Here is a 12,650-nt window from a genome sequence, read left to right on the forward strand (position 1 = left end):
TTTGGGACTGATTGTAAAGTTTGTATATATATGCGCAGTAATAAATATTCATAAAAAATTTATATATATATATGCATTTTTTAAATGAATATTCATTACCGATTTGAATTACTTTAATATTTTTTCTGTAATTAAATTAACATACTTTGCAATTTCTGCTAAATGATCAAATTTAACTGTACAAAGTTGAATGTTATTATGTCATAAATCCTGTACTAACATTATTTTTTCATAACTGATATCAGGTCAAGGTTAATGTTAGAGACCCGAGGGCCTCAAGTTTCTCTCAACTGATATAAAACACAAGCTTGTGGAGTAACATGAAAATAAACGACATGGGTCTTGGTGGTAAACCTTGGTTTACTTCATGTTTCAGAAAAATCTTTTCACATGCGTCACAAATCATCCTGTGCTCTACAGGTATCTCTGGTGATGAGGTAATCTAACACACACACACACACACACACACACAGTGAAATTATCAAAGCATCATCAGACAGACAAACCCAGATATTTCTCAGTAAGGGAGTGGCATCAATGATGACGCTGTCTCTCTGCGGTTGCCATGGAGACAGTGTCTTCACATGCCTTTGAACTGCTGCATTATGGACAGGAGCTGCTCGCTGCGATTCTGGATGTTGCACTGCTCCTCTTTCAGCTTCTCCTGCTCCTGGAGCACCTCCTCCTGGAAGATTCACATCCAATCAATGAATAAAGACCCGCATGTTGAAATGATGAACAGCCATCACTCACTCCACGCATGAAATGAGACGTTTGCCAGAGTTCAGTGTGAAGAGCTCACATAGAAAGGCTTTTTTTAGATTATTAAAATGTCAGCTAAAAAGTGTTTTTCTAAAATATAAAAATATTAATATATATTAATATTTTTATAAAGATAATTATATATATATATATATATATATACATATATATATATAATATACAAGAAATTTACAATGTTTCATAAAATTTTCCTGTATTATGAAAAAAAAACATATTATTACAAATATATAATTTAATTTAATATATACTATAAAAACAAAAATAAATTGTCTACACTTTCTATCTGATGTGGTCATCTGAATAATACAATGAAATGAAAATCAAAATAAATAAAATTAAATATGAGATGAAAATTTACTGAAACATAATAAGGTGAATTAAAAGCTGAAGAACTAAAATTACTAAAACTGAAATAAAATAAGGTGAAATAGAAATAAAAAAAACTAAAAAACTTTTAGTTTTTATATATTTTATATATAGAATTTATATATATATATATATATATATATATATAAATTCATGTCAAATACTATTTTATATATGTGATTTTATTTAAAGGGAAAAATTCAGTCACTAATAACTTACAGACAGTGAATGCAACAATCAGACTAACTAAACTGCTCAAAACAAGCTATTTTCTCTAAGCTCAAACAAGCTGGTGTCTCCATCTGACAGTGGTTTGTCTGAAGTGAATGTTTGCGGTTATTTTCAGGTCACACACCCTCAGTTTCCACAGCTCCTTCCTCTCCCTGTCGTTCTCGTCCGCTCGCGCACGCAGCCAGGCCTCGTTCTGACTCCGGTGTCTTTCCAGCATATCCTGAAGTTCCTGTCCGGTCACAACCGCAAGCTTCGTGAAGAACAAGAGCAAACACATCCAAGAAAATCACTCGAATGGGATGATTTGAGCAGCAGCACCTGTTTCCGTCTAAGCAGATGCTGGTTTTGAGCCTCGCACTCTTTCTGTAGAGCCTCTGCGTCCCGTGCAAGTGCTTCCTTTTCTCTGTTTCAGATGAGAGCTGATTCAGTTTTGGTTTATAAGATGTTTGTTTAGACAATTAACGTGAAATATACTATAAGGCATAACCTCTACCGGTCTAGTTTTTGGAATTCCTCATCTAACATGGCGAAAGCTTTGTTGATCATGTTCATGGCCTCATCACGAACCACACTGAAATCTCTATGAACGCTCACCTGGAGAGAAAGCCACGTGATGCATTCGTTACAAAATCATACATTTCCTTGCATATAAAGATTCATATTTAAGGCTGAAATCTCCACTATTCAAAGTTTAGGGTCGGTAAGATTTAAAAAAAAATGCTTTTAAAAACAACTCTCTTCTGCTCACCAACGGTGCATTTATTTGATAAAAAATACAATAAAATTCTGAAATATTATTAGGATTTGAAATAGCTGTTTTCTATGTGAATATATGTTTAACTGTAATTTATTTCTGTGATGCACAGCTGTATTTTCAGCATCATTCCTCCGGTCTTCAGTGTCACATGATCTTCAGAAATCATTCTAATATACCGATTTGCTGCTCAGAAAAACATTGATTATCATCAATCTTTGTAAACAGTTGTGCTGCTTCATGTTTTTGTGGAAAGCGTGACACATTTAGTTGTTTCGGGATTATTTAATGAATTGAAGTGTCATCTGTTTGCAACAGAAATCTTTTGTAACATTATAACTGTCTTCATGCGATCAATGTAAAGTGTGAAGTCAATCACCTGAATGTTTTCACTTCTGTAGCTCTTCACGGTCACTGGAGACTGACTCAGCTCATATTTCACGTTGGGAATCTTTGTCGGGGCGAAGCTGATCAAGTGTAAATGATTTGAATAACAGAACGTTACTTTCATGTGAAACTGGTAATGAAAGCCGAGTTTTAGTCAGACACACACACACACACACACACCTGTTACTGGCCCCCTGCAGTCCAAACTCTGACAATATCTCCTTCATCACTGCAGACAATCATGGATCAGACTCAGAAGAGTTGAACACGGATGACTGTATTTACAGGAGCTTTATTTACCTGGCTGTCTCTCTGAGGGGTTTATTAATTTCATTATTTTCAAGTCATTAAAATCTTGTTCCTCATTTTTGCCTCCAAACACATAAAGCTGCAACCAAAAAAAAAAAAAGTTAGATTTGAGATACTGAACACAGGTTGGACGCGTCTTTTTATTGTTAAAGTAATGCTTCTTAAAAAATAGTTTTGGTAATTATCATAAATGAAATAAAAGCTGAAATAAAATAAAAATTAAAAAAAAAAGAAGATAATTTGAAATGTTGCCTTATCTAAACCCAAAATAAAATAAGTTAAATTACTAAAACTGACGAAAAAAAAAAAAGTTAACGTTATAATAGGCTACATCACGTGATGCTCTAGGCTAGGTCGCATATAGCATTTATAGTGCGTTCTGTCACTGGACATTTAGAATGATCACATTTTTAAAGATATGGGACGGAAAATGTATAGATATATATAATTTATGTAGTTTCATATAGTTACTATCACACGAAGAGTTACGTCTTTCTCCAAAAGTCAGCATAATTAACGTTACAAATGTGATATTGATTTTATACAACAGTTCAATAAACAAGAGGTTAATATCAAGAGACTTACGTTTTAGACAACATATAACCTGTTTTTGCTCTATTTCTAAGAACAAAAATCTTTCCAAACACAGCCACCGTTTTGCGTCTCTGAGTAACACGATAGAGTTTCGCGCCTGAATGAATCAACCGTCTAAATGACTCGGTTCAACCGCAATGACTCGCTTATTAACAGTGACTCACTGCCACCTACTGGAAATTTTAACTTCACATTTAAGTTACTTTTTAATTTTTTATAATTTCAAACATCAGTTTTTGATGTTTTGTTTAAAATATCAAAACATTATTTATTCATTTGTAGCTACAGGTTAAAATATTCCATGGCCCACAGAGTTGCATTGAACAGTGTGTAAAACATCTAAATGGCACTTTTGTTGATACTGATTGGATTTGCTTGGTAACAGCCCAAATGCAAGTATTTGACCTAAAAGATGCTACACACTTTTAGAAAAAAAAATACATTTGTGACAAAAACTCTTATATTTGAATTTCTTTGTTTATATATTCCAGCTCTGCTCATTCATCAATTTCATGAGGTGCATCATGGGATACTTTATGAAACCTCCCTTCAATCTCTTCTCCATTTAAAAAAAAAAAATATATTATGCAAATTCAGTCATTTAAGTGCATTTTTGTGATGATTAGAAACAGCTGATTGTGTAAACTTTTTAATTATATAAAAGTGCATATAATATTTGATACATACATGACTGTGGACGATGAAAGCTGTGTGCCTGTGACGTCTGGAGGGAGGGATGCCGACATACAGTGGTACTTTCCATTTCATCTTTCCTGGTGAAACAGGAAGAGTTTAAGAGAGTTAGTGTCTGTTTATTCTCTACTATGAGAAAACAGCAGGCTCTCGCAGCAGAACTTCACTCTCAGTTTTGCTTCTCATCTTACCGATGCTTAATTTGTGAATTTCATTTGTTGATGATACTTCTCCGTCTGGATTAGTGATGGTTCCTCCGAATAAGTAAATATCCTGAATCAAAACATTTGTTCAAGCATCATTATTACCTTGGCTCATACTTGAAGTTTATTCTTAAATGCTAAGTAATTAAACCTTGAGCGTTTTTTTTTTTTCATTTATTCACAATTATTTCAGAATTGCGTTTTTTTAATGTTTTGTCTCTTCTGCTTTTCAACACTGAATTTACTGAGCATAAAACTTTGTGAATTATTATTACAATTTAAAATAAGTGTTGATTTATTTATTTTGTTTATTTAAAAATGTTATTTATTCCTGTGTGCTGGGAGATATGACCAGTATTTTATTTCACGGTAACGATATATAGTTTTATATAGTTCTTAATATTTTTCGCTTTTAATAGGGTCTTTATGATTTCACGTTTTTTGATACCATAGAAATTTCATAATTCTTCACCAGTGTCAATATCATAAAAAAATTATACCAGCCTAAAGCGAAAGCTCACTAAAGACAAGTAAACAGTCAGCAATAACATAAGAATAAGAAACTAATTAAAAATGATAGACCAAAAAAAAAAAAACTACAGTAGAAAAATATGAGAAATGCTACATACATTGTATTAAGTAATCAAATGACTAATAACACTCCATTCTTGTAAATTAAAAAAAAATCTTCTTATTAAACTCAAAGTGATTTAGTCAAGAGCAGTGAGATTGATATATATATATATATATATATATATATATATATATATATATATATATATATATATATATATATATATATATATATATATGTATATATATATATATATATATATTATTTTTTGCTTGATTAACATGAATAACAGACAGCAGGAATATTAGACTGCTGTCACTTTAAGAGCTAACCGGATACAATATACTGTTACACATTGGTTTTCTTTCTCAGCTGTTTGCTTACACTTAAGACCTAAATTACTGTGTTTATGGGGATACTTGCAAACACTGGCATTTTGACTCATACAAGTTGGTTGTTTTTAATTGTTGGCCTAAAAAAAGTGTCAAAAATAACAGCGTTCGATTCTCCCGCACTCTATGAGCAGTGTCTTCACATGTTTGTGCCACTCTGTCTCTGTCGCATATACAGAAATAAGTTCTCTTTCGCTGCTGATTGCATTTCAAAAGCTTAAAATCACTTGTTTTAAACCACAATGCTTTAAAATGCACGGAAATTAGAAGTTTTCGTGACCATGAGGCACAGCAACATCACATGACCACGTGTAAAAACGATAGTCTGAAATGTTCAAAACATATTTTGTTTTTTCCTCGCTTATTCTCCCTAGGGCTGCATTTATTTGATCAAAAAATTCTGTAAAAATTGTGAAATATTATTACAATTTATATTTCCTGTTTTCTATGTCAATATCTATTCAAATGTAATTTATTTCTGTGATGCTCCGCTGTATTTTCAGCATCATTACTCCAGCCTTCAGTGTCACATGATCTTCAGAAATCATTCTGATGTGCTGATTGGCTGCTCAAGAAACATTTCTGATTATCATCAATGTTAGAAACAGTTAATATGTTGATGCGTTTTATTTGTCAGGATTCTTCGATGAATAGAAAGTTCAAAAGAACAGCATTTATTTGAAATAGAAATCCTTTGTAACATTTTGTGTCACTTTTGATTCATTTAATGCATACTTGCAGAATAAAAATATAAATTTCTTTCCGAAACAAAAGAAAGAAGAACTTAAATCTAGTCTAAACTAGTAAACTAAACCAGTTTTACCTTGTCATGGTGTGATGTAAAGGTTTGACCGGCACAAACAACAGGAGCCTCTCCTTTTACCTTACACTGTTCCCACACCAGAGTCTCTACGGGAAAAAAACACATTCACTAGTTCATTACAGTCAGCCGTTCAATCTTTACTATGTAAAATTACCTGTATTCAGTGCGCACATGTCTTTGGTTTGAGACCCGTCCTCTGAACATCCACCAAACAGAAATATCTGCTCCCCGACCACAGCTAATGAATGACCATATCTACAGAAGAGAAGCAGAAGAAGACGGTCAGACGCTGAGCTTCAGTCTCTGGAAGAGGAAAAGCACCAAATAAACACTTTGAACAGACGGCCGACAATTACAGCTTAATCTCCAACAGTCATAAATGTGCAATATATGCTCTTTTATATGCTTTTCTACACACAGGTAAATCTAGAGTCAGATCAGTGTTTACCTTGCTGAAGGCAGAGCTCCTGTAGTTTTAATAGGCATCCAGTTCAACGACACTGAAAGATGTATAGCAGCAACATAATCGAAGTTACTGTTCACAATTTTTCTTAGATGCTGATATTTATACGGCCAGAAAGAGATGAAATTCTAATGCTTGTAATGTAAATCAGTGAGATCTTTATAACAGTATAACAGATAATGTCATAAACTGATCTCAGTATGAGTCTGTGCTCTATATCTGCAGTAATATGATGAGATGTGAATGATCCGCACATATAACACAGTGATGGAGAGCTGAAGAAATCAAGGCTCCTCAGAAGATGTGAGATGTTCTGGAGGCTTGTGAAGATCATTCCTCCGCTGAGGAACAGTGAAAGTAAAGCTTCTGGAAACAAACTCTCCTCAAAAGATCCTGAGGATCAGATTTTAGACTCTAAAACATGATTGATGGAGAATCAAGTAAAGCTGAGCTGCTTCAGTCCAGAAAGAGTTCACTACTGCAGTTATTCTGACCTTTACTTGATCAAAATCAGGAAAGATTTGACTACAGTTACACTAAAAGAGCTTTGACTGGATGAACTCTAAACTATCAATCAGACGACAGAAGCATGGAAAGACTGTGTGGAACAGGTTTCCACAGGACAAGTCTAATAATGCAGTCCTCACAGTACTGACCGGTGTTGAACATCATGAGGTCATCTGTAGAGACGCTGTCCAGAATCCCTCCGAACACATAGATATTGTCTCCCAGAGCCGCTGCGCTGTGTCTCAGAGTCCGCAGACACACTCCTGCAGTTTGAAGCTTCTCCCACATCAACGTCACTGATGCACAGATCAATCCACAAGCGTCTCAACATGACCACAACAACACAAGCTGTTCATCTGAATCTAGAAATCACATGCATTCACACAATAAAAGTCTCACCGATGTCAAAGCAGTAGACGCCTGGCAGACACTCTCCAGCTTCAGGGTGTGAGGAACCTCCAAACAAGTAGAGTTTTCCTTTAACGACACTACAGGAAAACGAAAATGTGGTGTTGAAAATTAAGTGCTTTTTTTATGTACATTTTTTTTTAAAGGAAATTAATACTTGATCAAGGATGCATTAAAATGATCAAAAGTGACAGCAAAGACATTTATAATGTTACAAAAGACTTCAGTTTCAATTAAACGCTGTTCTTTTGAACTTTCTGTTCATTCAATTATTCCTGAATAATTAAATGTATCGTGGTTTATCACAAAAACATAAAGCAGCAAAATCTTTTCAAAATAAATAGTAATCAAAATGTTTCTTGAGCAGCAAATCAGCATAGAAAAAAACCCAGTTACTTAAAATTGCAATAATATTTCAAAAGTTTACAATATTTTTTTTTATTAAATAAATTTATTATAAAATATAAACAAGATTAAATAAATGAGCAAAACTCATTTATTTGTTTTTATATTTACATTTTTGTAATAAATAATCTATTTGTTTTTTAATGCAATATTTAGTTTGGCTTAGTTTTTTTTTTTGCTCCATTTTTTTAATTAAATGTTTCACACTTCTTATTTGTACAATTTCAGTTTAAATGTACAATTTCACAGTTAAAAACATTTTACTATGCAACATATATGTATATGGAGGGAACACTCAAATTAAATAAATACATGCATTTTGAAATGTTTAAATAAAATATAGATTTTAAAATATAATAAATAAATTAGAAAAAATTATATATGTTAGAATGATTTCTGTGACACTGAAGACTGATGCAGAAAATTCAGTTTTGATCACAGAAATAAATTACAATTTAAAATAAATTACAATAGAAAACCTGCAGTTTAAATTGTACTAATATTTCACAATTTCTACTGCATTTTGAATCAAATAAATGCAGCCTATGGTGTGTTTTTTTGTTTTTCAAAAACATCACAAATCTTACCAACCCCATATTTTAAACAGTGGAGTTTTAGCTTTAAATATTAATACATGTTCTCTCTAATTACCATAAAGTGTGTCCCTCTCTCGCAGTGGGAACGTCACCTTTCTGAGGCATCAGCTCCCATGTAACTCGATCAGGTGAAACTAAAACAGAAACAAAATACAATTGAAAAGCTGTACTGATGTTCTATCATGAAATCCATAAAGCATTCACTTATGTGTTAACAGCGAAATATATCAGCAAAGGTACCTGTAATCATGTAAAAGTCATTCAGATATATCGGAGGATGGCCCTAAGTATAAAAAATAAACAGTTGCATAGGCACTATGTTTAAATCAATAATCTTTATGAACACAAAGAGCAGTTTTCAGCAGTTTATTGGATTCACACACCTCTGTGATCGCACTGGATGCTCCTCCAAACAAGAAAGCGATATTTCCTGCTACAGTCATCGCATGGCCATATCTGTAAATGATAAGTATAATGCTTATGGCATTACATAAACATCTGCAAGCAGAATGAACTCACCTTGGGCTTGGTGGGACTCCTGCGATGTCCTTGTCAACCCAATGTCCACTCGCTAAAGCCATATTAGTGTAGTTATTGTCTTGTAATTAATTTCTTTAATCTATGACCCGAGATAATCAGCAGGGATGGATCATGTGCTGAATGTTTTCCCGTTCACACACAGGTTCAGTGTCTCCAGCAGAGGTAAGATGAGAAAAGTGTTGCCTAGTGACACAGATAAACAAAGACCGCAGAGACCCATTTAACTTAATGGAGGCTATTTCAAATAATTGAGTTTTAAGTCAAATTGCTTCAACAATATATTTTTTTATAAAACAATTTCATAAAACTACTGTCTGTTTTTTAAAATGTCTCAAATCACAGACACAATAAAACACTTTTTTTTAAATAATTACTTTTAAATATAAAAAAAAAATTAAACACATTTAAATAAAACATATATTTATTTATTTAGAAAAAATGATAAGACTAGATAATGTGCAATTTTATAATTTTATAAAAGGTCTTTATATCAGGCTACAAATTAAATACACTTAAAAAAACAAAGTAATTATATATATATATATATATATATATATATATATATATATATATATATAGCCTGTGTTAAGGACGTTTTATAAAATAAAAATTGCATAAATATTATAATTGTCTTATATTTTTTTTCTAAATAAATAAATATATGTTTTATTTAAATGTGTTTAATTTTTTTTATATTTAAAAGTAATTATTTAAAAAAATATTGTGTCTGTGATTTGAAACCTTTAAAAAAAAAAAAACAAGATGTAGTTTTTAATTTTACAGATTTTTTATTTTAAATTTAAAATATTTTTTTTTTCATTTAATTCATTAGGGCATTCCTCAAGCGTAATTGATAGTATACAGACATACAGTATGCACTGAATTAGAGAATAGAGTAAACATACCACATACAAATGGTCCCCATAATCTGGAATAGGTCATTTCATTGATTTTACCTGAGGAGTTAAATAAGGTAGAAAACTGCGTGTTTTAATACGTGTGGAGTAAGAACACGTAAGGTAGCCGAGGTGTTTAAAACATATTTGCACAGTTCAGTTTAATGATGAAGTTTATCCTCTTTAACTTTTTGTAATGGAGTGTTTCAGTATTTAGCAATCAACCGGTTACCTCTCCTGAATATGTTCGTAGATTTGTGTTGGATGTCTTCGACTTGGAAAGCAAATCCATCATTCTTCAGAAAGGAAATATAGATATTCTAACGAGAAAATAATAATGAAAACGAATGACGAAAAAAACTCAGATGAAGAGGTCAGATAAAGCTAATCCACAGGATTTTGTTTTATCGGCTCTACTTTTATACAGAACACAACCTATAAATACATTTTACAATATAACCTGTTTATCGTCTATTTCAGTAAGACTAATTAGAAAGTGTGCCTCTGCCTTTGTCATTAACTTGAATTAAGCCCCAAAAATATCTTTTTTAATAACAATGGATGAGTAATTCACTCCTTGATTTGCTTAATAAAAGCCTAATTTTACAGACATGTTCACTGTGCATTATTTTCAGTGTGTTTATTGCTTAGTTTAGTGTAAGAAAATAGAATTGTGAGCCAGTCTCTTGTGACTGTTATTGTTTATTTAATTTTAAATATGGATATTATTAACAGATTGATTCGCCTAAGAAGGTCTTTATTAATCATACACTCTTAGAAAAAAGGGTTCATTGGGGTTCTATATAGAACCATAGGGTTCTTTACTCAACTCCAAAGAACCTTTTATGCTAAAAAGGTTCTATAATGACAAGAAAGAACCCTGTTGGCACAAAGTTTCTTTAGGCTATTATTCATTCATATATTACATTATTCTGCAACATTTTGTATTTGTAATTAAATTATTGTTTGTTGTAACTTAATATCACATTTTAATCATGCTGATTTTTGGAGAAAAACTGAAATGGCACTCTTCGTGTGATATTGATTAACTACATAAAATGATTGAATGAAATATATACATTTTCTAATCCCCATATCTTGAATTTTGTGATCATTCACATGCATTCATAAATGCATTTGAATACACTGAATAATGCAGTGAAAGAACGCACTCAAAATGCACACACGCACTAGTACGACTTCATCATTTAACTTTACATTAGCCTAGATGCGTGCACTTTTTAGGCACGATTTGTTTAGTTTTTGAATATACTTGATACTGTTAAAAGGCACAACATTAAAACAGAAAATACGAGTTCACATATCACACCTAAACACGCTTGGAAAACATAATTAGAACTAGCTACTAAATTAGTTAAAAATGCCTATCCATATACAGCTATGATTCGCGAACCCCAAACTGACTCAAATGATTCGCCAATGTTCCAAACTTCCAAACTGACTCAAATGATTCACGCTCCGAACTCCCAAACTGACTCAAATGATTCGCGAACCCGCTTTGAACTCCCGAACTGATTTAAATGATTCGCGATCCCCAAACTGACTCAAATGATTCGCGAACCCGCTCCGAACTCCCGAACTCACTCAAATGATTCACGCTCCGAACTCCCAAACTGACTCAAATGATTCGCGAACCCGCTTTGAACTCCCGAACTGACTCAAATGATTTGCGAACCCGCTAGGAACTCCCGATCTGATTCAAATGATCCGCGAATCCGCTCCAAACTCCCAAACTGACTCAAATGATTCGCGATTCCCAAACTGACTCAAATGATTCTCGAACCCGCTTTGAACTCCCGAACTGACTCAAATGATTTGCGAACCCGCTAGGAACTCCCGATCTGATTCAAATGATCCGCGAACCCGCTCCGAACTTCCGAACTGACTCAAATGATTCGCGATCCCACTCAGAGCTCCCAAACTGACTCAAATGATTCGCGAACCCGCTCCGAACTCCCGAACTGACTCAAATGATTCGCGATCCCCAAACTGACTCAAATGATTCGCGATCCCGCTCCGAACTCCCGAACAGACTCAAATGATTCGCGATCCCGCTCCGAACTCCCAAACTGACTCAAATGATTCGCGATCCCGCTCCGAACTCTCGAACTGATTCAAATGATTCGCGATCCCGCTGCGAACTCCCAAACTGACTCAAATGATTCGCGAACACGCTCTGAACTCCCAAACTGACTCAAATGATTCGCGATTCCCAAACTGACTCAAATGATTCGCGAACCCGCTCCGAACTTCCGAACTGACTCAAATGATTCGCGATCCCGCTCAGAGCTCCCAAACTGACTCAAATGATTCGCGAACCCGCTCCGAATTCCCGAACAGACTCAAATGATTCGCGATCCCGCTCCGAACTCCCAAACTGACTCAAATGATTTGCGATCCCGCTCCGAACTCTCGAACTGATTCAAATGATTCGCGATCCCGCTCCGAACTCCCAAACTGACTCAAATGATTCGTGAGTAGCCAGCGCTACTATTGGCTTAGTTCTCTAATTTCATAACATTTACTGAAATTAAGGTACGAAAAGTATTTTGTTAACAAATAAAATATCAATATTTCCATTCCGAACTGCTTTCCACGTTGAAACATCCACGAACATAAGCAGGTGAGCAGATCACTCTCTCACTATTTGATTGCTCTAGTCTTTATCCACTCATCATCATCATCCACCAATCAGAACACACGAG

The 12,650-nt window shown here is 33.7% G+C and overlaps 1 protein-coding gene across 1 annotated transcript; it reads right to left on the reverse strand.

Annotated features, from left to right (window-relative positions):
* Nucleotides 1-353: 353 nt before the first annotated feature.
* Nucleotides 354-9,458, reverse strand: zmp:0000001301 (uncharacterized). Its single transcript, XM_059544830.1, has 18 exons — nucleotides 9,008-9,458; nucleotides 8,872-8,944; nucleotides 8,729-8,771; nucleotides 8,544-8,622; nucleotides 7,479-7,567; nucleotides 7,229-7,375; nucleotides 6,558-6,609; nucleotides 6,264-6,364; nucleotides 6,110-6,195; nucleotides 4,309-4,390; nucleotides 4,112-4,197; nucleotides 2,822-2,909; nucleotides 2,702-2,750; nucleotides 2,514-2,601; nucleotides 1,874-1,974; nucleotides 1,699-1,783; nucleotides 1,505-1,609; nucleotides 354-685 (listed from the first exon to the last, which is right to left on the reverse strand). Exons 1-18 carry the CDS (start codon nucleotides 9,067-9,069, stop codon nucleotides 581-583), a joined length of 1,521 nt encoding a protein of 506 aa, XP_059400813.1. The 5' UTR covers nucleotides 9,070-9,458; the 3' UTR covers nucleotides 354-580.
* Nucleotides 9,459-12,650: the final 3,192 nt, after the last annotated feature.

The sequence above is a fragment of the Carassius carassius genome, chromosome 49 (genome assembly GCF_963082965.1).
Source record: "Carassius carassius chromosome 49, fCarCar2.1, whole genome shotgun sequence".
Classification (NCBI taxonomy): Eukaryota; Metazoa; Chordata; class Actinopteri; order Cypriniformes; family Cyprinidae; genus Carassius; species Carassius carassius.

Bases quoted from the DNA above. Each gene is read 5' to 3' on its own strand.
- zmp:0000001301 (XM_059544830.1), bottom strand. From the start codon at position 9,069: ATGGCTTTAGCGAGTGGACATTGGGTTGACAAGGACATCGCAGGAGTC. The intron at 4,198-4,308 runs GTAAGATGAGAA...CTGTTTCACCAG, and splicing joins AATTCACAAATTAAGCATCG to GAAAGATGAAATGGAAAGTA. The intron at 2,910-4,111 runs GTATGTATCAAA...TTTTGGTTGCAG, and splicing joins CTTTCATCGTCCACAGTCAT to CTTTATGTGTTTGGAGGCAA.